General features: G+C 51.6%; 1 protein-coding gene across 1 annotated transcript in view; it reads right to left on the bottom strand.

Moving 5' to 3' along the window:
* Positions 1 to 220: 220 nt before the first annotated feature.
* Positions 221 to 25407, bottom strand: part of MRAS (muscle RAS oncogene homolog) — a 57124-nt gene continuing 31937 nt past the window's right edge. Inside the window, exons 3-6 of the mRNA XM_065876169.1 lie at positions 9611 to 9764; positions 8163 to 8262; positions 3181 to 3260; positions 221 to 1464 (exon numbers count right to left, since the gene is read on the bottom strand). Of these exons, the coding sequence (XP_065732241.1) occupies positions 1365 to 1464; positions 3181 to 3260; positions 8163 to 8262; positions 9611 to 9764 (434 nt within the window). The 3' untranslated portion in view covers positions 221 to 1364. The remainder of the gene's footprint in view (positions 1465 to 3180; positions 3261 to 8162; positions 8263 to 9610; positions 9765 to 25407) is intronic.

Raw genomic sequence — 25407 nt, 5'->3', positions numbered from 1 at the left:
ATCCATCCCGCCCCAGTCTGGCTCACACCAGCAGCACCTGAGAGGCAGGTGGGCGTGGTCAGGAAGCTAGGGGGCTGGCCCCTTGTAGAAACAGGTGTATGGGAGCCATGTCGGCACCCCAGCCTTACTTTCTCCTCCACTTATATAGCACAGTTAAGATCCAAGAGGTTAATAAAAGTTCCTGCCAGAAAGGCAACCTGTAATACTAAGCTTGCAAATGTTTCAAGGGGTTTTGCTCATTTACTGGGCTTAAGAAGTGAGTCAGTTGACTCAAAGGGAAAATGGCTTCAGGTCTTGGTGCTGTTTCAGTAAGAACAGTACTGGATCATTTTTGGTTAAGATTTAGCACGAACCAGAGTTTTCCAGATGGTGTCCATGTTAGCTGACTTCGACGCAGAGACCGTACACGCCTGTTCAGTGTGTTTGTATCAGAGGCACCAGACAGCACAGGTGATGGGAGAAAGCCCTCTCCCACGGCTGCGAAGAACACAGAACTTAACCCACACCACCTGAAAAATACACGAACACTTTTGCGACTCCAATAAACTTACTTAAAATTTATATATTTCCAGGGTAATGAGAAGCCCTTTTAAAACGGACGTGCCCGTCTCTCCCCTCAGCAAAACAAAATTTTGTTCCCTAATATCTGCATCCTCAAGCACAGTAAAACCTTCTGGGTACACACATCTCTCTTCTCTCCAGTTTATAGTAGGCCATGAGTGGGGTCTGTTTCTCCCGAGGCCTCCAGCCACGGTCCCCGTGAACTTCTGGTCTCTCGGTCACTCTGCTTTCACGTTGAGTTGAGTTTTGGCACGGCTGGGAAATTTCGGTTAAAAAACAACCATATTCCAGACATGTTATAGAAGAGGTCTGCTGAAGACTTGAAACTTCACCAGGCAGTGGGCACAGACCCCTTTAATAAAATAATAATCCCTAAAATAATTTAAAAATCTACAAAAGACACCCAAGCTCAGACACTGTGGACCGGGGTTGGCGGGGGGGGAAGCGTGATCATGGCTTGTTTTTGTACGTGGAGAAACACTTCCACATCAAACCCACACTATGTAGTTCAAAGAAACAACACAGCCACCAAGAGCAGGGAGGGACCGGGTTGCATCAACACAGGGACTTGGATGCTGCTTTGTTTACTGTTGCCTCTTCTTTGCTGCCGAGACACAGGGCAGCCCGTGCCCTTCCAGCAAAGCCAGACTCTATCTCCTCCCTGCCCACCCTCCCTCTCTCCCTTCCTGTGTCAAGTCCTTGGGCCAAGGGTCATGGTTAGAATGGTCTTCAGTGCGGTTAGGCAGTGGAGGGGTCCCAAGGGCTGGCCAGTTCCCGGTCACTGTGCCCAGGGCCTCGGGCCGTCACAATATCGCGCACTGCAGTTTGTGGGTGCCAGTGGCCCGGTCTCCCCGCCATTTGGTTTTCTTCTTCTTCTTCTGGCTTTTTTCCGGAATCTGTTGCCTTTTGAGACAAGGAAGGGCAGAATAACAACGTTAGAAAGGGCTTTGCTGCTCCCTGCCTTCTCCTCCCTTGCCCCTGGGTCTGCGGCTGGGAGGCCAGTTCTGGCTCGGGAAGGGGAGGGGGCTAGGGGAGGGGGAGAGGAAGGGGGAGAAGGGGCCTCTGTCCTGGATGCTGGAGGAGGAGAGCCTGTCCTGTACGGTGTCTCTAAGGCGAGGAAGTGGGAAGGGAGAGAGGGCAGAGCAAAACCTGTCGTGCTACTGGTGAGACTTCCTGATACCATGCTGTGGCTATGTTTGTTTCAATCACAAGCGACGTTATATGTTATACAAGGTTGGCTTCTATGTCTGTGTTTCATATTTTAAATAAAATGACAGGCCAACTGAGCACAAAAGCTTTTTATGTGTTTCCTGTTCATTTTTCCTACATCTAAAACCTGCCCTTGGAACTCGAGGTCCATAACCAAGACATCACCCCCTCCTGGTGTGGTAGCATCTCCTAACTCCAGGCAAAGGCCCATGAGAAAATCGCTTCCCGAGTGCAGGACTGCCAGCTAAAGCATAAGGTGAAGGCTGCAAACCACAGTCCACGCTGGGGAATGATGAGAAAAGGGGGTTGTTAGGTGTGTGTGTATGGGTGTGAGTGTGTGCACGCACTGGGGGGGCTGAGAGGCTGCGGCAGGTTGGGAAGTGCACGGGGATTCCATGACTAAGCAACAGCCCTACAGGTTGGCATGAGGCAACACACCAAATGCATGCTGTCTGAGAACCACTGGTTAGGCCGCTCTGTACGTTGAAGATTTTGGCAACAGCAAAGGTGGGGGGACAGTGAGACCAGCCAGGACACTGTCTCCGTCGTCTAGGCATGAGATGATTAAGGTTTGGACCTGACTATGCAAAGGAATCCACAAGAGACTACAGCCTGGGATTTCTGACACTCCCTGGAGACCGACAGTGGGGAGGGGCTGGAAAGGAGACACATGTACGAAGCCTCTGTGATTGGAGCCTGGGGATCAGAATGCTGGTTGTTCAGGTGAAATGTCAAGGGGTGCTCTGACATCAGGGAAGAGGAGAATGGCCTACTTTTTACCGTGTTGGCAGCTTTGGTGTTGGGAGAACAGCGGGGGCAGGATGGAGGCGCTGCCCTCGGGGAGCCTGAGCTGCAGGATGGAGGGGAGGCCAGGGAGGCACCTCGCGTAGGAAAGCACTTTGTTTAGCTTGTGGCTTCACGCATAGGGAGTTGGGGAGAGCAAACGTAGGTGGGAAGGACAGAGATGGACAGAAGTGTAAGAAATCCAAAACTAGGGACTTCCCCGGCAGTCCAGTGGTTAAGAATCCGCCTTCCAATGCAGGGGACGCAGGTTCGATCCCTGGTCGGGGAACTAAGATCCCACATGCCGCGGGGCAACTAGGCCCGCGTGCCGCAACTGCTGAGCCCACGTGCTCTGGAGCCTGGGTGCCACAACTAAAGAGAAGCCCATGCGCTGCAACGAAGAGCCCGCATGCTGCAACAGAGATCCTGCGTGCCGCAACTAAGACCCAATGCGGCCAAAAAATTAATAAATAAAATAAATTAAAAAAAAAGAGAAAAAAAAGAAATCCAAAACCAGACCCAGAACCGCCCAGCCTGGGCCTCAGACACGGCGCCACGCTCCTCCAGCCTTCCCGGTGTCCGTCTGGCCACAGAGGCCCTGCTTCCAGGCAGGCGAGCCTCACTCACCTAATTACTCTAACCAGGTCATGGAAGGCTCTGTCGACGTTGAGAGGTGGGTCCTTGGCACTGGTTTCTATGTACGGAATCTGGAAGGCAAAGCAGCGTTACGGAGTTTCTGTAACAGCGTTACAAAGTCCTGTTCCCTAAGAAGGCAAATTCTCAGAGGTCCCAAGGAACCCTGCGAAGCCCCCATGGAACCCCGGCTCCTACAACTTCAAGCCCTCAGTGGTTTCTCGCTCTATAAAGTCAGAAAGTTTTACTGACAGCTTTTCTGATTCTCTCGTGTTCTCTGGTCACAGAGATATTTAAGAGCCCCCTAACAACAGAATAAAAATGATCTTTTTAGACACTTGAAGACTAAAGACTGTTTCATTTATCAAACTGATGTATGTTCTGATTCTATTCAGTTTTCTCTCTGAGGTCTATTTCTCTACCTTAGAGGATTCTGCCCCTCTTCTCAGGTCCTCCAGAGGGGACGCCGGTGGGAAAGGCTGAGGCGAGGCTGGCCCTGGGCAGGACTCTGCACCCTGGCGACCCCCGGTGGTCTATGCACCCCACCCCGACCTCAACCGTCTGCCTGGCCCAGCTCTTGCTTGGTCTGCATCCATGAGCTCGGAGCTCAGCCATGTTTGCAGAAGGCTTATGTCTGCATGTTTAAGGCTGAGGATCGTTACCTGGCTGGAAGGCAGCAGTAACTGCGAGATGTGGCTGAGGGGACCCTATAGGGCCATGTCTACCCCAAGCCTCGGACTGGCACAGGGAGGAAAACAAAGGCTCCATGAGGTCAGGACATGGTCTTCTCCTTTAACAGGGACCCCACAAAGTCAGGAGGCTCATGCCCACTCCCCCAACAAGAGGCGAGCGTGTGGGCTCCGGACAACACGCACAGGCCCCCTAGATGAGATGCAGGTGAGCCAATCACGATTAGACTGAAGAACTTTGGTATTTTTCACAACCTTCTCCTGATTACAAAATTAAGGCATTTCATTATAACACACTTGAAAAGGAAAAGCACAGCGAAGAAAATAAAAACAATCAACACTTTAAATGCATGGGGGTCCGGGGTAACAGGGTGAGTCGTTATCTTAGAGGAGCATGTCGTAACTGATTGCCCAGAACACATCATAAAGTATCTTCCCATCATCGCGGGAGATCAGATGTGGCTTCAAGCAGGGGCTTGCTCTAGCCGACCCAGACACAAAGGGCAGAGTACAAAGGACATGGCTCAGACCTTGGAAATTTTCATTTGACAAATATTTGAGCCTCTGATAACCCCGAGAGGAAACTGCCTTCCACTGTAGGCTGTTGGGCTGTAGGCTGCTCACTGAGGTGACCGTGGGCTGTTTGGCCTCCCAGGTCTCAACGTCCCTGACCTCACTAATCCTCACGTTAACCCTCTGAGGTAAGCGGTTATCTCCGTTTCACAGCTGGGGAGACTGAGCTCAGAGTGGTGACGTACTTGCCCAAGGCCACACGGTGGCCAGCAGAGAATCAAGATCTGGACCAAGTGCACACTGCACTTCCCACATGGCCTGGCACGGACAGGTAGAGGTGCTGAGGTCTGCTGCGGAGCCTCTTCTAGGCGTGGCAGGTGCCCCCAATAGCTCCTGGGAGCCAGAGTCCTGTGCAAGCTCGAGAGGGCAGGACAGCGTTCTTCCCTGTGCACACTCACCCAGCGGGGAAGCGGGAGGGCAGCTGGGGCTGGGACCTCCCCGGAGGCTCTTCACATCCTATAATCCTGCCAGCTCGTAAGTCCCAGGCTCCTGGGGCCTCGGACCTCCACTGCCTGCTCACAGGCACACCGCTGTAGTACGCCCAGGTCCCCAGACGCCTCCGCTTTCTTTCTAGGGATCCTGCTTCTGAAGAAACACTGATGTGCATTATCTGGGTTCTTAGAATTCTAGGATGTCGTAGTAACAAGACTTAAACTAAGGGAAACCCTGCAATAAATGGTAGTACTATATGACTCCACCAAAGGGCCAGGAAATGCCACCTTCCTGCATTGGATGGGGGCGACCTGCCTCGGTCAGCTAAAGAAGAACTTGCCTTATGAGCTCTAAAACTAGGACAGTAGCTCACAGGGTCATTTGGTCGAATGATAAATGAGGCAGCAGCGTTCGCTGTAGGAGCAAGGTCAGCTGAGAGACTGGAGACCTGGGTTCTAGTGGGGATGGGTGGGTACTCCTCGCCAGCCGTGAAGCCCCCAGAATTCCCTCAGCCCCCTGTGTCTCATTCCCTTTCACCTGCAGAACGGGGCTGCTGCTACCCCCGTACAGTGCCCTTCCCCCGTCCCCAGCCAGCCACGCACCCACCCAGGGGTCTGTGAAGGCTCTTAGCGTGAGCTCACAGTGCGGAGCCCGAGGCTGTGGGATGCAATGGCTCCTGGCCTCTCTCTGTGCGGGAGGTTGGCCGGTGGAGGGCACGGGCACGCTACTGTCTGAGGCCTGCGTCTAATGCTAAACCCAGAGGTTAGTTCCAAGTGCTCACCTGGAGATTTCTGAGCACACCTGTCTTGGTTGATGACTTCCTCCTCCTCGAGGCATTTTCTTTCCTTGGCTCCCAAGGCCCCACTCTGGTCCTCACACATCACTGACCACTCTGTCCCTTTTGCTGCTTCCTCTCATTTCCCCATACCCACAGCACCGAAGTGTCCCCAGCCTCAAGCCTGGGACCCCTGCCCTAACTACACCCATTCCCCTGGGCTTCATGGCTTTTTTCTTTTTGTGTGTATATATCTCTATCTCTATCTCTATGTGTGTGTATACATAAATACATAATTATATATACACACAAAATTGAGGTAGAACTGAAATAACACTAATTTCAGGTGTACAACATAATGATTCGATATTTGTATATGTTGCAAAGTGATCACCACAATGAGTCTAGTTACATCCATCATATATAGTTACAGAACTGCTTTTTCTTGTGATGAGAGCTTTGAAGATTTACTCTGGTTTCATGGCTTTAGATTCTACCCACATGCTGCTGATTTCCAATATTTACCTCCAGATGGTGTATTTGACAGCGGTCTAGGCACCTCCACTTGACTATCCCCTCAGCTCCTCAAACTAAGCATCTAAAACAAAGCTCCTGGTGTTCCCCACATCCTCGGTGCTCTAGTCCCCCTGCCCGGCTAGTGGAACTCCAGTCTTCTGAAAGTTCCTCGTGCCCCAAACCTTGGCATCCTCCTCAAATCCTTTCTCTGTCACCCCACATCCGGTCTGTGGACAAATCCTGTCGGCTTTCAGAAAGACACCAGAATCCACCCGCTCCTTGCCACCTCCACGGGCACCACGCGGGTGCACGTCAGCCGGCACCCGGCTTACGGTGCAGCCCCCAAAGACCTTTCTCCACACGGGCGCCAGAGGGAAGCTGTTCAGTCATGAGTCGGGCCATGTCACTCCTCACTCAAAACCCTCCAGTGGAGCTTCCCTGGTGGTGCAGTGGTTGAGAATCTGCCTGCTAATGCGCGGGACACGGGTTCGAGCCCTGGTCTGGGAGGATCCCACATGCCGTGGAGCAACTGGGCCCGTGAGCCACAACTACTGAGCCTGTGCGTCTGGAGCCTGTGCTCCGCCACAAGAGAGGCCGTGATAGTGAGAGGCCTACGCACCGCGATGAAGAGTGGCCCCCGCTTGCCACAACTAGAGAAAGCCCTCGCACAGAAACGAAGGCCCAACACAGCAAAAATAAAAAAATAAATTACTAAACTCCTACCCCCAACATCTTCTTTAAAAAACAAACACAAAAACCCTCCAGTGGTTTCCCCTCCACTCTGAGCAAAAGCCCATAAGGTCTTAACCCCCCCGCTCTGACCTCACTTCCTGCTACTCACCCCTCCTACTCCTGCTCTGGCCACTCCGGCCTCCTTTCACCTCCTTGCTGTTCCTCAAACTCCCACCTCAGGGCCTTTGCACTGATTATTCCTCTGCTGGAACATGCTTTCCCCAGATATCCAGAGGACTCACTCCCTCACTTCCTGTCAGTCCTCACTGATATGCACCTTTCCAGTAAGGCTTTCCCTGACCACCTATGTGTAAAAACAGCCCCCCACTCCACGTTCCCTACCCCCTTCCCTGATTTACTTTCCCCCAGAGCACATGTCACCTTCGGACATGCTCTAATTTGCTGCCGTCTCTAGAAGCAAGCACCCTGAGGGAAGGAGTTTTGTTTGCCAGGGCCTAGGACTCTTGAATGAATACGTGAATAAACACAGAAGGCAGAGACAAGCAAAATGAACTTGCAGTGGGCCCCTCCCTCTACTTGCGGAGCTGGGCCCACCGGGCAGAGGGAAGGGGCAACCCTGCAGACTTTCCAGGAGGCTGGGTGAACTTCTACATAACTGACCATTGAGGCTGGGGCATGGCTGTGCTAATGCGGGGGAGGGGTGGGAAGAAGCCCAGTGACCCCACCATCCAGTGGGCAAAGGGGCATCACAGTGAACTGAAAAAAAAAAAAAAAAAAAAAAAAGCAACCCAAAGGTGTCTGCTGACATGCACGGTGTGGCCTGGGCAAACCTCGGTTTGAACACTTGATGAAGACAGTGGTGCCTACCTCAATGTGTGGCTGCGGGGAGTAGATGCTCCCCCAGCACAATGCCTGGCACAGAGCAGGGCTCAGTGAAGGTGGCTGACCTGACAATTCTGAACATAGTCAGGCACTGGCTCAGAGACAGGGACGAAGCCAAGCCTCCACAGCCCAGTGAGGAACCTGCTGCGTCAGGGCCAGGAGGTGAAGGTACCTGCTCTCGACAGCAGGGCCTCTAATGACTGCCAAGAAGGTGCTTTCTCTCTGGCCTATTGTCTTGTTTCACAAAATATCCCACATCACATGTGCCTCTATGTGGATCTAGCCCACTACCTAGGAGGCCTGTGTTTCATTCCAATAGACTAGGGCTGCAGGAGTGAGGGGGCACTGACATCCCCCGAGCCCTCACCCCGACACACACACACACAGGTGCGCACACACACACACACACCACCTACATTGTGTTTGGTGGCCATTTCTTTTCCTTGCTCCCTGGTGATTTTCCTCAAATGCATCAAATCGACCTTGTTGGCCACGAGGATCATCGGGAATGACTCCCTGGGAAAAAAAGGAACAGCAGCTTGTGAGCTTCCCTTGGTGAAGGCGGGGCACCCACGCCTCAGACCTGACACAGCACACAGCACCTCCCTATGGGGCTGGGTTAACTTCAGAATCTTTCCCTCCACATCTCCTGGAATGGAAGAGGGACCCGGGGGCTGCTGGCTGCCTTGGTTTGAAGCCTCAGGCCTGTTGCAAGGTGAGTGCAGGCCCTCCTGGGAATCCCCTGGCTCTGCACTGACTGGACCAGCGGCCAGGTTCCCAGACCTGCTTCCTCTCATCTCCCAGTCACCCTGACACACCACCCATGCAGGCCAGCATGCTGTGGCCATTGGCAGTGACTTGTGAAGAGCACCAGGGCCAGGGGCTGGCACACAGTTGCCACTCAATAAATGGCAGCCACAAAATCAGGATGGCTCCCAAGAGTGGAAGGCGGGGATCAAGAGGCATGTCTGCCTTAAAGATTCCCGTGGACACATGGGGCCAAACTGCTGTCCCAACGTGAATGAAATGCCAGTCTTTGTCAGCGTTGAGTATTTTCATAAAGAAATTATAATTTGATGGGTGAAAAATGGTACTTTATCCTTCTTCCTTGCACTTCTTTGATTAGCAAGAAGGTTGAATATTTTCCCGTATCTGTGTCATGTATGTTTTCTCTTTGTAGATTCCTATAGTCAGCGGCTTAACCCACATTTGTCTCTTGGAGCTCTATGTGTATATGTGTGTATATGAGTGTGAGTGTATAGCCCTTTACCTTGAAAAGTTATTAACACTTTGCCTTTGAGATAAGTGTTAACTGGATTTTTCGAATTTTGAAATTTTTGAAAATTTTGAATTTTCAAGATTTGCTCAAAGCTTGCTGTTTTCCTATTAGTTTGTCCTTTTACTTTTACATTGCCTCTTTAAGAGCCAATTAACTGAAAAGACCAGTTGGGCTTAAAACAGACTCCAAATTATTTAGCTATGCCATATTATGCTAAGGAAAACATGAGCCTTTAATAGGGGCTTAGAAATCTCACAGTCAAATGTGATGTAACCAGTTACGATGTACGCCGGAGAGAAAATTCACTTTTTCTTTGACTGTAATAAAATTTGGTTACATTGGAGCTGAAAAACAGATGTTATTTATGATTCCTTGACTCATCGGTGGGGACAGTTTAGGAGAGATGGGGGGGCCGACGCCTCGAGGCCTTGGCTGCGTGTAGACTCCTCTGGCTGTGTGGAAAGGTCTGAATTCAGCTCTGCCCCTCGAACCTCAGCTTTCACCTGAAGATCTGAGAAAGACAGACAGACAGACAGAGCCCACCCTGAGCCAGGCATGGGGAGGTCCCAGCCTGGCCGCCCTCACCTGTCCTTGACGCGCAGGATGAGCTGGTGGAAGCGGTCCACGTGCTCGAAGCTGGCCTTGTCCGTGACCGAGAAGACGATAAGGAAGCCGTCCCCCGTGCGCATGTACTGCTCCCGCATGGCGCTGAACTCCTCCTGTCCGGCTGTGTCCAGAACTGGGGTGGGATGAGGATGCTCAGGGGCTGTCACCACCCACCCTGGAGCCCCTGGGGCCTGTGGCTCCATCGAGCTCCCCCCAAGAGGTTCCAGGCTGTGCTTGGTAAGGGTTCAGCGGGGCCTCAGAAACCTCAGTGTGTGGCTCTAACTGACTCACTTGTGGACCCACTGACTCCAGCCCACGGTGCTCCCTGGGCCTTAATTCTCTGCCTACAGAAAAGCCTCATAAAGCCAGTGATCAACTGTGCCACAAAACCCCTCTGGAGTCCCCAGACCTAGGCTTGGAGCCCTGCTGCAGCCCTTACAAGCTGATTCTTGGGAAAGTCACCTGACTGTCTGAGCCTCCATTTTCCCCTTTGTAAAATGGACACAATGGGGTTTCCCTGGTGGGACAGTGGTTAAGAATCCTCCTGCCTGTGCAGGGGACACGGGTTCGAGCCCTGGTCCGGGAAGATCCCACATGCCACGGAGCAACTAAGCCCGTGTGCCACAATTACTGAGCCTGCACTCTAGAGCCCGCGAGCCACAACCACTGAGCCTGTGCTCTAGAGCCTGCAAGACATAACTACTGAGCCCATGTGCCACAACTACTGAGCCTGCGCTCTAGAGCCCGTGCTCCGCAACAAGAGAAGCCACCGTAATGAGAAGACTGTGCACCACAACCAAGAGTAGCCCCTGCTCGCCGCAACTAGAGAAAGCCCGCGCGCAGCAACGAAGACCCAACGCAGCCAAACATAAAAATAAATAAACTAAAAAAAAAAAAGGACACAATGCCTCTTCTTGCAGCTCCTTTGGAGGAGAGCCCTGGGACAAGCCTGAGGGAAGCCCCAAGAGGCCATCCCCGGGTCAGGAAGGGTCCTCAGTCCCTGTGCGGACAGACGCCAGGCAGGGCGAGGAGAAGAAGCAGGCCCCTGAGAGCCGGGGCCCTCGCCACCTAGGATGCGGCTGCTACAGGGTGGTGGGATATGGGAGCTGAGGCAGCTGGGGAGACGGAGGCTGCGGGGGGAACCTCTCCACAAAGGCTCTTCCCCCCAACCCATCCATCCCTTCCACTACCCGCACTGCTATTCTCCAGAGATAAAATGCTCTCCCTGACTGTTTCAGAGAGAGGTCACAGCCTCAGCGGCGTAGGGGGCGGGGGTGTCTCCCTTTAGACCTGCAAGCCTGGCGGGCTCCAGCCCTGTGGGCGTTGTGAAATCTGAACCCCTCAGCGGCCGCAAGCCCCTGCCCCAGACTCACTTCCTCTCTCCTGCATGCAGCGGAGAGGCTGGTTACCGATTTTGAAGCCAGGTTCGGGGCTGAGTCCGGCTCCTCATATCCCTAGAGTGTGACCCTGGGCAAGCTCACTTCTCTGTGCCTCCTCTTCCTAAAATGGGGCTTGTCGGGGCTGTTTTGAGTGAATGTACTCAGGCCCTCGGAGCAGTGCTGGCACAAAGAAGCCCTATAGGAGCGTCTGCTGTGAGCCTGTGTCCTCTCCCACCTCCGGGCCTGGGACTCCTTCCCCCAGCCACCCCTCCTCTCTGCTCCCCTAGCTTGGCGAGCAGGCTCTGACTCACAGAATTCTGCTCCTGAGCCCCCATGACTCTCACCACCCCCATACAGACCCTTCATGACGCTGTTCTCACTGCCCATGAAAAGGCCCCCAGCTGGACTGTCAGTTCCCAGAGGCAGGGACCTGGTTTGTGTGTCACTCATCTACTCAGAGCCTGGCACAAACAGTACTCAAATAGTAGTTGAATGAATAAATGAATGTGAAGTCTATTTGGTTTCATGCATCCATTCATTCATTCAGGAAATATCTGAGAGCCTACTGTGTGTCAGGCAGTGTTCTAGGCACTATGGATACACGGGGAATGGGGCAAAATCCTTGCTCCCATAGGACTTACATATACTCTAATAGGAAGGCAGATAAATGAATTCTTTGGTCTGGATATCAAATGAAGGGGCTAAGAAAATAAGATCTACAGCTGAGGACCAGTGGGGTGACTGAGGCAGTTTCCCCAATTTCCTAGGGAGGGGGTGGGGAACGAAGACTGCACCTTCACGCAGAGGGAGTGGAGCCTTTGGTCCTAAGTCTATGTCTAGTAAAGATGAGTACATACTATGAAGAACAATGGCACCAGCTAAAGGAAACTGGAAGAAGTTGGTGTCGTTTTGGATAGGGAAGGATGGCGTCTCTAGGAGAAGCTTTTGAACAGTGACTAAATGATGGGGGAGGGGGAGCCACGTGGCCGAGGGCAAGAGCATTCCCAGCAGAGGGAACACAGTGCGTGGAGGTGTGCAAGGGCAGGCCCGCTGGCCTGGGGAAGCGGAGGGACTGGTGAGTGTTGGATAGGAGGTGGGGGCAGGTGATGGGGGGGGGTGGGCTGCTGCACCGGGGTAAGGCTGACTTCATTCTAAGCAAGAAACAGGCCACCGCAGAGACTGGGCCAACGAGCCAAATGATGTATAGGACATTTGAAAAGTTTATCCTGGCTGTTGGGAAAACCCAGACCAAGAGTAGAAGCAGTGGCACTAGGTAGGAGGTTATGCCATAACCAACAAGACAGGATGGAGGGCTGGACCAACGGTGGGATGGGGTGGATGCTGTGAGAAGTGACCAGGTTTAGGCCACTTTCTAAGACAGAGTCAACAGGAGTGGGGCGTTCTGGGTGGAAATATGCAGACGTGGGAGTGGGAGAGAAGAGTGTTGATGACAGTGGCTGTCTGGGGCCTTGGCCAAATGAATGGTGGTGTCATATCCCGAGGTGGGGAAGACGGTGAAAAAAGGGTTGGGAGGGCTGAGTTTTTTTTTTTTTTTTTTTGCAATACACGGGCCTCTCACTGTTGGGGCGTCTCCCGTTGCGGAGCACAGGCTCCAGACGCGCAGGATCAGCGGCCATGGCTCACGGGCTCAGCTGCTCCGCGGCATGTGGGATCCTCCCGGACCGGGGCACGAACCCGCGTCCCCTGCATCAGCAGGCGGACTCTCAACCACTGCGCCACCAGGGAAGCCCAGGGCTGGGTTTTTGACACACACTTCGGAACCTCTCAGACACCTATGTGGGTTTCAAATAGGCATTTGCAGACTTCAGTCAGAAACTGAGAAGAGGGGCAAGAGATACAGATGTAGGATATATCCATCTACATGTGTGTGGATGGCAAGGAAAGCCACAGGACGGGCTCCCCAGGACCCCCAGGAAGCCACGTCTCCTCAGGAGACATCTTGAGCCCGTGCCTGAGAAAGTGACCTCGTCCCCATAGCCTGTCGCCCCTGCACAACCTCCTGAGTCACTCAGCATGGCCGAGGGGCAAGGCTCGGCGGACACACGGACCCAGGCTGTGCCCCACGCACAAGAGTCTCGGTCTCCTCATGGATGAAAGTCGGGGCGGGGCTCCTGCGTCTTCAGGATTGAGTTCTGATATCCTAGAATTCTTTGGTCTGGATATCAAATGAAGGGGCTAAGAAAATAAGATCTACAGCTGAGGACCAGTGGGGTGACTGAGACAGATTCCCCAATTTCCTAGGGAGGGGGTGGGGAACGAAGACGGCACCTTCACGCAGAGGGAGTGGAGCCTTTGGTCCTAAGTAAATCCCACTCAGAAATGCAATCAAGAAAACAGATGAAAATGGCATGGATTTGGCTGAAGTGGGGATGGGGAGGCCTGGACTGAATAGCAAAAGACATTCAGGTAATATTGTATGCTCATAGATTTTGAGGGTGTATATTATCCAAAACAAAAACTAGAGGTCTAAGGTATTTAAAAATCTGATCATTCAGAACTTAAAAAAAACGATTCAACAGGGAGCTGAAAATCAAAATGGACCCTCTAGAACGGAGAAACATTCAGACATTGATGGCCTTAGAAATTACATTACCCACAGTTTCGAGGAGAATTCTTGGAGGATGTACACCAGCAAAGTGAAAAACAGATCCACGAAAGAAAGACAAGTGGTATTATAAACAATGGTACCAATGGTATGCAAAGGAAACAGCAAAACCTAAGAGTTAGATTTAAATAAATATAACACAACTCGGAGAAAATGAATGGTAATTTAGAACTAAAATCTATGCTGATCTGTAAGTGAGGGTATGGGCTGGGAAAAAGTAAGTCATTACTGAAGTGCTTGCCGTATCTGGGAAGAGTGTAAAGATACTGATTACATCCAGATGTTGATAGAAAAACATAAGTATATACACACATATGTATATAGAATAACCACCTGAAATAAAACTCAAACCTTCCTAATCATTAGAGGAAAGAAAAACAGGACAAAGTAAACGGGACCAATCCAATGAAACAATACAAAAATAAGCAAGTTTAAAAAGTAGACATGAGGGCTTCCCTGGTGGCGCAGGGGTTGAGAGTCTGCCTGCCGATGCGGGGGACACGTGTTCGTGCCCCGGTCCGGGAAGATCCCACATGCCGTGGAGCGGCTGGGCCCGTGAGCCATGGCCGCTGAGCCTGCGCGTACGGAGTCTGTGCTCCGCAACGGGAGAGGCCACAGCAGTGAGGAGCCCGCGTACCGAAAAAAAAAAAAAAAAAAAAGTAGACATGAAATAAGATGGCAGAAATAAATCTATGATGAATGACAGTAAATGCAAATGGGTTAAATTCACCCATTAAAAGCAGATACTCAGTACAAAATCCACTTGTCTGCTACTATAAAAGACACGTCTAAAACAAAATGACACAGAAAGAGTGAAAAATGAAAAGATAAAAAAGGATATGCTAGCCACATGCATCCACGAAACAGAATTCAAGGCTAAGGAACTAAACAGAACAAACCAGGGTATTTATAATAGGAAAAAGTACAGCATCAAGAAATGCCAAAGTCATGAGTCATAAGCATATAAGAATGTTGCCTAAAATATATATATATATGTATAAAACACTAATTTTTTAAAACAGTAGGAAATGACAAATCCCACAATCATTGTGGGAGAATTGAACAGTCCTCCCTTAGAGATAGAACAAGTGACTCCCAAAATAATGATTTATCATTAAATAATACAATTCACAAATGTAATCTGAGAGACTGAAAGAATGAACTTTACATTCAAAACCATAAATAAGTATTTTCAAACACACGTGAAATTGTCATAAAAATTGCCCATATATTAGGCCATAAATAAAAATTTCAACAAATTCCAGAAAGCGTGTCATATGGGTCATCAGAAATGAACAGAAACATGAGTATAAAAGAAACTATCCACTTGAAAATCTAAAAAGGTATAGTGGGCTTCCCTGGTGGCGCAGTGGTTGAGTCCGCCTGCCGATGCAAGGGACGCGGGTTCGTGCCCCAGTCCAGGAAGATCCCACATGCCACGGAGCGGCTGGGCCCGTGAGCCATGGCCGCTGAGCCTGCGCGTCCGGAGCCTGTGCTCCACAAGAGGAGAGGCCACAACAGTGAGAGGCCCGCGTACCACACACACACAAAAAAAGACAGAGCCTGGGGAAGGGCCTCATAGGCAGAGGAACAGCATGGGCAAGGGCCCGGGGGCTGGAAAGGAGAGAGCAGTGAGGAGGCTGGTGTGCTGGGGGAAAAGGTCTGTGTTGGGAAGAGGAGCGAGAAAGAGAAAGAGGAGACAGGGAGGTCAGAGGCTGGGACCTTGGATCCTAAACTAAAATGTTAGAACTTGGGGGGCACTGGGGAGCTACTGAAGGTCCAGAAAGGAAAGAGATGTAGTCAGAGGACAGAGAGTTTGGCATCCAAAGAGGGAGGGGGCTGAAGGAGGGTGCTTGTGAAGAGGTGGAGGAGGACCCCGAGAAGAGGCTGCCGGGGTATAAGCAAAGGCAGTGTGCTTCAGAGGGAGGGGAAAGAATGAACAGGAGCACCCCGAGGACATGGAACACAGGGAATGGGGGCCAAGGGGAGAGAGCAGAGTTGAGGGCGCCTTGGAAATTCCAAACCTTGGGCCCCAGGAAGGCAGGTTCAACCAGGGAGGAGTGGGGGCCAAGCTGGGCCTTGTCTGGTTTGGGGTCCACCCCTTGCCCACCCCTCCCCTCCACATATCCTGCAAAAGCCTGGTCACAGGCCCCTGGTCAGCAGCTCTGCCTCCAAGACTTCTGGGGAGGCTGCAGAAAACGGGCAGCTATGCTTTAAAAAAAAAAATCATGATTCTGCCTGCATCCCCCATGCCTGACGTCATGAAGGTAGGAGGACTCCTGAGACAGGAAGTATTAGTCACTGTGAAAGGTGTTCTGCCAATGTGTGCATGTGTGAGTGAGACAGACGGGCAGACAGACAGAGACAGGGACAGACAGACGCAGCCAGACTGGAGAAAGAGGGAGGAGAGAGACAGAGGGGGCCAGTGCTGTGCATCTCCATCCGCCCTGCCCCAGTCTTCCCACCCGGGGGTGGACAGGCCCTGCAGTGCTGCTGAGGAGGATTTAAGTGGAAACCCTGGAGCCATTCTTGGATCTGGTGGATTCAGAAGCCGAGCCCACATGCTGGCGGGGATGGGGCCCCAGGCAGGCGGGCAGCCAGCATGGAGGCAGCACCTGCTTGGGTCCCTGCTGAACCCTCCCCCCAACCCCTCCCTAGGTCTCTCCCTCTCCTTCCTCCTCCTCCTCCAGGGCTCCCAGAGGGAGGCAAACCCTGGCAAGGGGTCTGGTGGCTCTGACGCTGGCCCACAGCTCAGGGTACAGTCCAAGCTCTTTGGCTAAGCGTAGCCCCACTCACTGTTCCGACTGGCGGCAAGCGCCGTGCTGGGGCTTTATACACACACGTCCTTGCAGTCCTTTTCATGGCCCTGGAAAGAAGGTATTACTGTCCCCCTTGCACAGATGAGAAAACTGAGGCCCAGGGAGTTAAAGGGATCTGCTTAAGGCCACATGCTGGGGAGGAGGCTGCTGTAACTCCCCAAGGCCCAGCTGCCTCAGCTCATCCAGGCTGTTTGCTTCAACCAGAGGGTGTGGATCTGGCCGGGCTGTGTCTCGACTCCAGGCCTTTGCCCAGCCATGACTTCAACCAGAATGCCCTCTCGAGGCTCCCCCCTGCTGCCCTCCAGAAGGGCTACAGCCCTCCTCCTCTCCTGAGGGCCCCGCCGGCCTCTGACCTCCGACCTCCGTCTTTGAACCCTTGCTGGTGTGTGGCTCTGGTTCCTCCCAGACTGTGCCTCTAGGCTGGGCTCAGCTCCCCACCAGGTGGTGGAGCCCCAGAGCGTGGGAGTCTGGCTTTCATTTCCCTGGGTCCCCCAAAAGCTTCAGCACCCAATGAAGGGCTCAAAAAATATTTACAGAATGACTGGACAAATCGCACGCACGCTACAGGAAATGCAGTTATTGTGTTCAAGCAGCCCACGCCAGCTGTAAGGGAAACCACTAAAAACAGACTTTTGAGGTCCTATAACTCACCCTTCAGGGTGAAGTAAGGGTTCTGGAATATGAAGCAACACAGATGACAATTTCTGGAGATAATATGCCTCCAAGGACCGTGTGTGGTGTTTTCTATACCCCTCTCATGCACAGGCCCACTGTGCAAGGCAGGAGGGATGTGCCCATTTTACAGGGCAGTCAGGCAGCGAAGCCTGTGCTCTTCCTAAGAAAAGACTCCCATTAAGAAATGCCACCTAGTTGAGGATCAATAGTGATGAAGCCTCCCCTTTCTGGGAGAGGGTGTGTATGGGGTAGGCTGGATGCCGGGCAGAGGGCTGGATGCATCGACCAGGCACTGTTCCCAGAAAAAGGGTCGCTTTCTCCTTCTCCAAAGTGCTGGCCCAGTGTGGGAGCCAGGCCGCTCCAAGGGGAGGGAGCTAAAATCCCGTGGCAGGCGCCAGCTGGCTCCCTGGCGATGGGGGAAGATTTCCTCTGGCAGTGGCCCCAACCTTGACTAGCTGACCCCAGGGGAAAAGTGCTGGCCACCGGCCCCAGGGGACACTTGTTCTCATGACCATACCGCTGCAGCTGCAGGAGTGGGGTAAAGTGGGGGGGGTCTTGGGAGACGTTTCCATGAGGCCCACAGATTCATAGACTTGGTGGGCACATTGCATGTGTGGGTGCACACCCTTTCAGGGAGGGGATCCATGGCTTTGTGGGATTCTTAGAGGAGCCTGGACCTCCCCGCACCCCACCTCCATGTTGCTCTCAGGGAGGGAAGAGAAGAAAGAGGGGAAAGAGTAGCAGCGGGGCTCACCTGTATAACCAGGGACCCAGGAGCAACCCAGAGACAGGTGGGGGCCTGGGTCCCGGCCTGGCTCTGCCAGTCCCTGAGTGAGGAGCTGGCAGCAGTGTCCCCAAGGCCTGTGAAGAGGGGCAGGCCTAAAAGGAGGGGTGAGGACGGAACACCTGAGGTTTGTGGGGATGGAAGACAAAGTCCTGGAGGCTATGCCTCCTCCCCCAACCCCCACCTGGTCACCCCAAACCGTTCACCTACTCCACATCTGCCCCTGGGCAGCCACGTGGAGCTAGGAGGAGAGAGCTTGGCTGAGCTGGCCTGGTTCCCTTAGAGCAGCTCGCAGGGCACCCTTAGAACACCCAGTAAATCTAAACACATCCCCATCCAGTCCCTCCATTCTCAGGCCACCATTTCCCATGGCTTCCTCTCTCCCCAAGCCTCCACCCCCAGCTGAGGATCAGAAACAGATTATCAGGAGCTAAACTCCACAAGTTTCCAAACCAACCCGCCTTGGAGACAGCAGAAGCCTCATACACTGCAGGTGAGGAAAGTAAAATGATGCAGTCACTTTAGAAAACAGTTTGGCAGTTCCTCAAAATGTTAAACAGAGTTACCACAGGACCCAGCAATTCCGCTCCCAGGGGTGTACCCAAGAGAACTGAAAACACATGTCTGCACAAAAACTTGGACACCAAGGTCCACAGCAGCATTATTCATCATAGACCCAAAGCGGAAACAACCCGATTGTCCATCAACTGATGAATGGATAAACGAAATGTCGTCCCTCCATGTACAGCTGACCCTTGAACAGCATGGGTTTGAACTGAGCAGGTCTATTTATACCATTTATACGGGGATTCTTTTCAATAAATATACAAAACTATATGTGTAGAACATCGTGTGCAAGACTTGTATTGAAGTGGATGGCCTATCCTTACATTAGGCATAAGGTGAGTGATATTTAAAATTACTAATCTGTTAGTTTTCTTATCGTTTTATAACTTTGCTTTCAAAGAATTACATAACTGCACAGTATGTCTCTTCCCCTCCTCAGCTTGTAATTAGAGAAACTGCATATCAGTCTATCATCACAAGTAAGTGGTTTCTAAAAAAAAGTAACAGTGTTTCCAGTACAGTATTATGAATATGACTGTAATACTGTATGCTGTAAAAACTTTATAACGATTCATTCATTAGTGTTAAAGCTAGGCTACTGGGAAACAGCTGTATCGGTTACACTAGGCTACCGTAAAGTGCTCATGTCGCTGCTTCTTTGTTATCAGTGCATGAATCATTATACCTGTGTATAAATATGAACTTCTTTTTCATATTACCCTTTCATTTTTGATGTTTAGTGTTAGTGACACATATAACATCTACAGTGCTTTGTATCCTATAAGACAGAAGTGATGTAGGTACTGACAGACAGATATAAACAGATGACATAAACTTATGGTATCGATAAATACAGTACTGTAAATGTACTTTCTCTTCCTTAATAACATTTTCTTTAGCTTACTTTATTGTGAAAATACAGTATATAATATACGTAACATATAAAATACACGCGAATTGACAGTTTATGTTATTGGTGAAGGCTTGGATCAGTAGCAGGCTATTAGTAGTTAAGTTTTGGGGGAGTCAAAAGTTATGAGCAGATTTTCAACTGCGAGGGAGGTCGGTACCCCTAACCACCACGTTGTTCGAGGATCGACTGTACTAGAATATTATTCACATGTAAAAAGGAATGAAATCCTGAGACATGCTACAACATGGATGAACCTTGAAAGCACTGTGCTAGGGGACAGAAACCAGACACAAAGGTCACATGTTATATGATTCCACATATGTGAAATGTCCAGAATAGGCAAACCCATAAAGACAGGAAGGAGATGAGTGGCTTGCGGACTGGGGGGAGGGGAGGGCAGGGGGAATGACGGATAATGGGTGTGAGTTTCCTGGAGGGTGATGAAAATGTCGAGGATGAGACAGTGATGATTCCAGGGCTCGCTGATCTGTGAAATCTATCAGCAGTTTGTGATTGCACACCTTTGTGTATATACTATCAGCCACTGAACTGTACATTTTAAAAGTGGGGGATTTTACATGTGAATTATATCTAAATTCTGAGGGAAAAAACCCACCTCCCTTCTCTGAGATGCGTGCTCCGCCTTCCCCTCTCTGCGGTGGACGCCCCGGCCTACTCCTGTCCAAGACCATCATCCCTCCAGCTGCCCACTGGATCCTGTCCCCTGTCACCCACGGAAGCACATTGCTACTATTTTGTCTCCTCCCCGTCCTGCATCATCCGTTTCCCTATTGGTTCATTTCCATCGGTATGTAAACATGGTATAATTTCTTTCACCTTAAAAAAAATGAACAAAGATAAAGAAGAAAAAATTAAAAATAAAAAACCCCTCCCCTTGACCTCACACCTTACAGCTACTATGCATTTCTCTCGTCCTCTTTACAGCCACACTCCTTGACTGATCTGTTTTTACTGCCTGCCCTTCCTCTCCTCCACTCTCTCTATTTTTTTTTTTACATCTTTATTGGAGTATAATTGCTTTACAATGGTGTGTTAGTTTCTGCTTTATAACACAGTGAATCAGTTATACATATGTTCCCATATCTCTCCCTCTTGCGTCTCCCTCCCTCCCCCTCTCCACTCTCTTGAACCCACCGTTATCAGGCCACTCTATCAAAGCTGAGCTTGTCAAGTCACCATGACCTCGGTGTCACTAAATCCAGTGGACACTTCGTGGTCCTCGTCCCACTGGGTCACTCACCAGCACCTGATGCACTTGATGGTTCCCTCCTTTTTGAAGAGCCTTCTGCACTTGGCCTTGGTATGTCACTCTATCTTGCTTCTTCTCTGACCCTGATCACTCTCTGGGCATCAGTGGGTCGCTGCGCTCAATCCCGGGACCCCGTCTCTAAACACGTTCACTTTCTCAGAGGTCTCCTGTCTCATGGCTTTATGTGGCAACTCCCAAGTTTCCATCTCCAGCCTGCACACCTCCCCTTACTCCAGACTCAGACCCCAGGTGCTGGTTTGACTTTTATTTGTATGTGTGAAAGGCATCTCAGATTTCACACGTCCAGAATTAGACTCTTAATTTTTCCGTCAAACTTGCTTTTACCAGTCTTTCTAACCTTTTTTAAAAATTTTATTTAAAAATATTAAAAAAAATTTATTTCATTCAAGTATAGTTGATTTATCAGTCTTCCTAATCTTGATAAACGTAACTCTATTCTACCCGTTGTCCAGGTCAAAGGCTCTTCCCTCCATACTCCTACCCCATCCCACATACTCCATCGACAAATTCTGTTACTTCCTCCTTAAAATACATCCAGACTCTCTTTCTCACCGCCTCCTTTATCGATGCCCTAGTCTACCATCAGGAGCCTCTTAACTGGTCTCCCTAGTTCTGCCCTGGCTCCTCTCTCGTCTATTGTCCACACCATGGCCAGAGTGAGCCTTTTAAACATCAGTCAGACCATGCCCGTCCTCTGCTCAAAACCCTCCAGTGGCTTATTTCCCTCCAAGGCCCTAGAAGATCACTGCCCCCTAGCTATCTCCCTGCTGTCTCCTATTAGCTTCTCTCTCACTTCCTCTGCACTCTAGCCTCCTAGCTATTCCCCAAACACATCCCCGCCTCAGGGCCTTTGCACCTGATTCTCTGTCCAAGATTCTCTCCCCCGAGGTGCAGGCACAGCTTTTCCCTTCAGGTCTCTGTTCCAACACCACCTCAACAGGAAGGCCTTCCCTAATGGGCACAGATAAGATAGCAACTCCGTCCTCACTGTCTATTCCCTTCTACCTTGCCTCATTCTCCTTCACAGCATTCATCACCACCTGACACAGTACATATTTGTTTATGCCCTGTCTCCCCCATTCTACCAGAAGCTTCATGAGGGCAGGGCCCTGGCTTTGCCAACTGCTGCACGCAAAGCGCCCCAAAGACAGCAACAGGTACCCAGAAGTATTTCTAGAATGAATTAGTGAACAGTCCCACATACATAAGTCTCGGGGACCGATCCACACAACACTGGAGGGGAGAGGTGGAAGCTCCAAGTCAGGGGCTTAAGCCTCACTCTGGACCTCCCCAGATGCAGGCAGATGGGTCAGTGACCCCTCATCTGCACATGTGATAGGACCTATTCTTGAAAGCACCAAGCCACTCTCTGAATATAAATCATATTAGAACAGCCCTAGCAACAAAAGCGTTACCGAGGCTTTCTATGTGCTGAGCTTCACAAGGTGCTGCATTCCCTCCGTCACTCAACAAACAATAACTAAGCACCTAATAGGCGCTGCTGGCACCAGAGATACGATGGTGGGCAAAGTCTCTCTCCTGAAGGAGCTTACAATCTGTGATTTTTTTTTTTTTAACTTTTTATTTTATATTGGAGTATAGTTGATTAACACTGTTGTGTTAGTTTCAGGTGTCCAGCATCCCCTTTAGGTTGTTACATGATACTGAGCAGAGTTCCCTGTGCTATACAGAAGGTCCTTTGCTGGTTATCCATTTTAAATAGAGCAGCATGTACACGTCAATCCCAAACTCCCTAAGGGATAGTTAGGGAGTCAACAACTATGAGACTCTCTCCCATTTGGGCACAGACCCCACCGATGAGGGCAGGTGGTCTTAAGAGGCCCAGAGGCTGTCTGTGCCCAAGGGAAAGAGGAGCCCCCAGTCACTCGGACCTGGGGCCTGGTGACAACAGGCTGACAGCGGCTGCGCCACCGGCCTGGAGCTGGCAGCATCACCCAACACAAGGGCAGACAGGTGAGATCTCAAATCTACTGACCGGGCTGGTGCACTTAGCGCAGACCGGTCACGTGACTTCTAACAGGGATTAACTCTAAGTTCTGAAATCAGGGCAAAACCCGAAATTAACTGCAGGAGTCTAGGACCTGATTGTCAGCAAGGTGAGTAAGAGGAAAACCTGGGGTTTGGGGTGCTGACAAGCATGGAATGACCCCCAGGCTGTGCTGTGACTCTGAAGGGGGAGGGGTGCACGCTGCACTCAGACCTTCACCACTCAGCCCTGCCGAACTGACTCTAGGTCACTGGCTGATGGCCGGCCCCTCAGCTCCCAGGCTGGCTAGCGGGGCTAAGATGAGCATAGAGCAAGATATCCTTGGCTTCAGGGTCAGAGGGAATGGGGTGCTAAGTAGCTGTGTGACCTTGGACTTGTTATTTCACCTCTCTGAGTCTTCGTTCCTTCCCCTGCAGGGCCCTGACCTACCAGTCAGGGCTGCTGGACAGGTGCGGAAGCAGGAGGTCTGGGTTCCCAGCGGGAGGGCTTCTGGGGACACGGGGTGGCAGCGCTAGCAGCAATCTTACAGTGGTACCAAAGTATTTCACCATTTTACCCACGGGTGCAGTAGTACTGCTGCGTACTGGCTGGACCCTGTGCTAAGTGCTTCACGGGGATTGCTTTATTTCATCCTTGTAGCAATCCTGCTAAATTGAGATTAGTGCCTTCACTTTACAGGTGAGCACAGCTGCTCTTCGGCCAGTACACACCAGTGCTACCGCACCAGTGGGTGAAATGGTGAAATACTTCGGTACCATCGGAAAATTGCTGCCACCGCTGCTACCCTGTGTCCCCAAGAGCCCTCCCCCTGGGGACGCAGACCTCCTGCTCCCGCAGCTGTCCAGCAGTAGCTGCTAACACTGCTGAGGGCAGAAGGAGCGACAGCGACCAGGCTTCAGGGTCAGGAAGGGCTTTCTACCAGCAAGCACCGCCCCAGGCACCTTGGAGATCAGTGAGCTCTGCGTCACTGGAAGCATTCGAGCAGTGATGGCTGATGGAGGTGAGATAAAGGGTCAGGCAGAGAGGCCTGCGGGGCTGAGTTGCATAATCTCAGGCCAGCGGCCATGCTCCCTCAGAAAGGAAAAGAAAGAGGGAAATCCCTCCCACATCACTGTGGGCAGGGCAAGGGGAGGACGGTGGGAGGACGGGTGGAAGGACGGCCAGCTCTGCCCATACCCCCCTCTTAGTGGGGTCTACTCTGAAGTTGGCCTAAGGGCTGCTGATCATAGAGCCCACCATGCAAAGCCCCCAGCTCAGAAAAAACTCTCAGTAAGTGTTCCTGTCCTCTTGCTGCCCTACCCACGTCCTCCTCCCCCCACCTCCCCAGAAAGAATGTGGATTCAAGTGTTCGGGGGAAAAGCCAGGTCCAGGCCCCTCCGTGAAGACAACAGCACTTGTGTCTGCGGTTTGGGCAGAAGCCAGGGTGGAAACGTCCCAGCTTCTGAGGGTGCAGGAGGGGAGCCAGGGTTTTCGCTCTTTGCAGAGACTGAGCCCTTGCCGGGGACAGAGTGGCTGCATAGTGGGCCCCAAGAGCCCCTAGGTGGGAAGGGGTATCCGCAAGGCCACTGTCCTCTGTCGATGGAAGAAAGATGCTAGCTTCCGGAGGCTGGCTGGGCAGAGGGCGGGGCTGGCAGCCCTGTGGGTGGGAAGGCCCAGACTGTTAAGTGGGCAGAAGATTTGGTCAACATCCTACCCTGCAGGCCTGAGGCTTGGGCCAGAGTGGGAGGCAGGCTGACAGGATGGGACGTACTTGGCAGAGTGAGGAGGCCCTAGGCCTGGCTCTGCCTCTAGAGAGGTCTGAACCCGGCAGTCACTTCTCCACCTGCACTGCAGTTTCTTCAGGTGTAAAGTAAAGGGGGCTGATACCACAGCGCTCAGGAGCCTTCCTCCAAACGGACTGGAAGAACAGGCAGGCAAGCACTCCAAGACAAAAGAAGTGAGAGCAGGGACTGGAGCAGATATCTGTACGCCCACGTGCACAGCGGCATTGTTCACGATGGCCAAAACGCAAATGTCCATTGCCGGATGAGAGGCTCAACAAAATGTGGTAGATGCATAAAGTGGAATAGTATTCAGTCTTAAAAAGGAAGGGAATTCTGGCACATGTCATAACGTGGGTGAACCATGTGGTAAGTGAAATAAGACAGTCACAGACGGATATTGTATGATTCCACCCGTACGGGGTCCCTAGAGTAGTCAAAACCATAGAGACAGAAAGTAGAATGGGGGTTGCCGGGGGCTGGGGCTGATGGGGAAATGGGAGCTCTTGTTTGGCAGGTACAGGGTTTCAGCTGGAGGAAATGCAAATGTTCTGAAGATGGATGGGGGTGATGGTCACAGAACAATATGAATGTACTGAATGCCACAGAACTGTCCACGTAAACATGCTTAAGATGGTCAGTTTTACGTTACGTATATTTTACCACAATAAAAACAGAAACAAACACAAAACTCCAGGACTTTGGGCTTCCCTGGTGGCGCAGTGGTTGAGAGTCCGCCTGCCGATGCAGGGGACACGGGTTCGTGCCCCAGTCCGGGAAGATCCCACATGCTGCGGAGCGGCTGGGCCCGTGAGCCACGGCCGCTGAGCCTGTGCGTCCGGAGCCTGTGCTCCGCAACGGGAGAGGCCACGACAGTGAGAGGCCCACGTACCACATAAAAACAACAACAACAAAAAAAACTCCAGGACTTTGACTAAGGCTCGGGTCTTCCTG

Source organism: Phocoena phocoena, chromosome 4 (genome assembly GCF_963924675.1).
Source record: "Phocoena phocoena chromosome 4, mPhoPho1.1, whole genome shotgun sequence".
Lineage (NCBI taxonomy): Eukaryota > Metazoa > Chordata > Mammalia > Artiodactyla > Phocoenidae > Phocoena > Phocoena phocoena.
The sequence above is the reverse complement of the archived record's forward strand: the minus strand, read 5'-3'. Positions and strand labels throughout refer to the sequence as shown.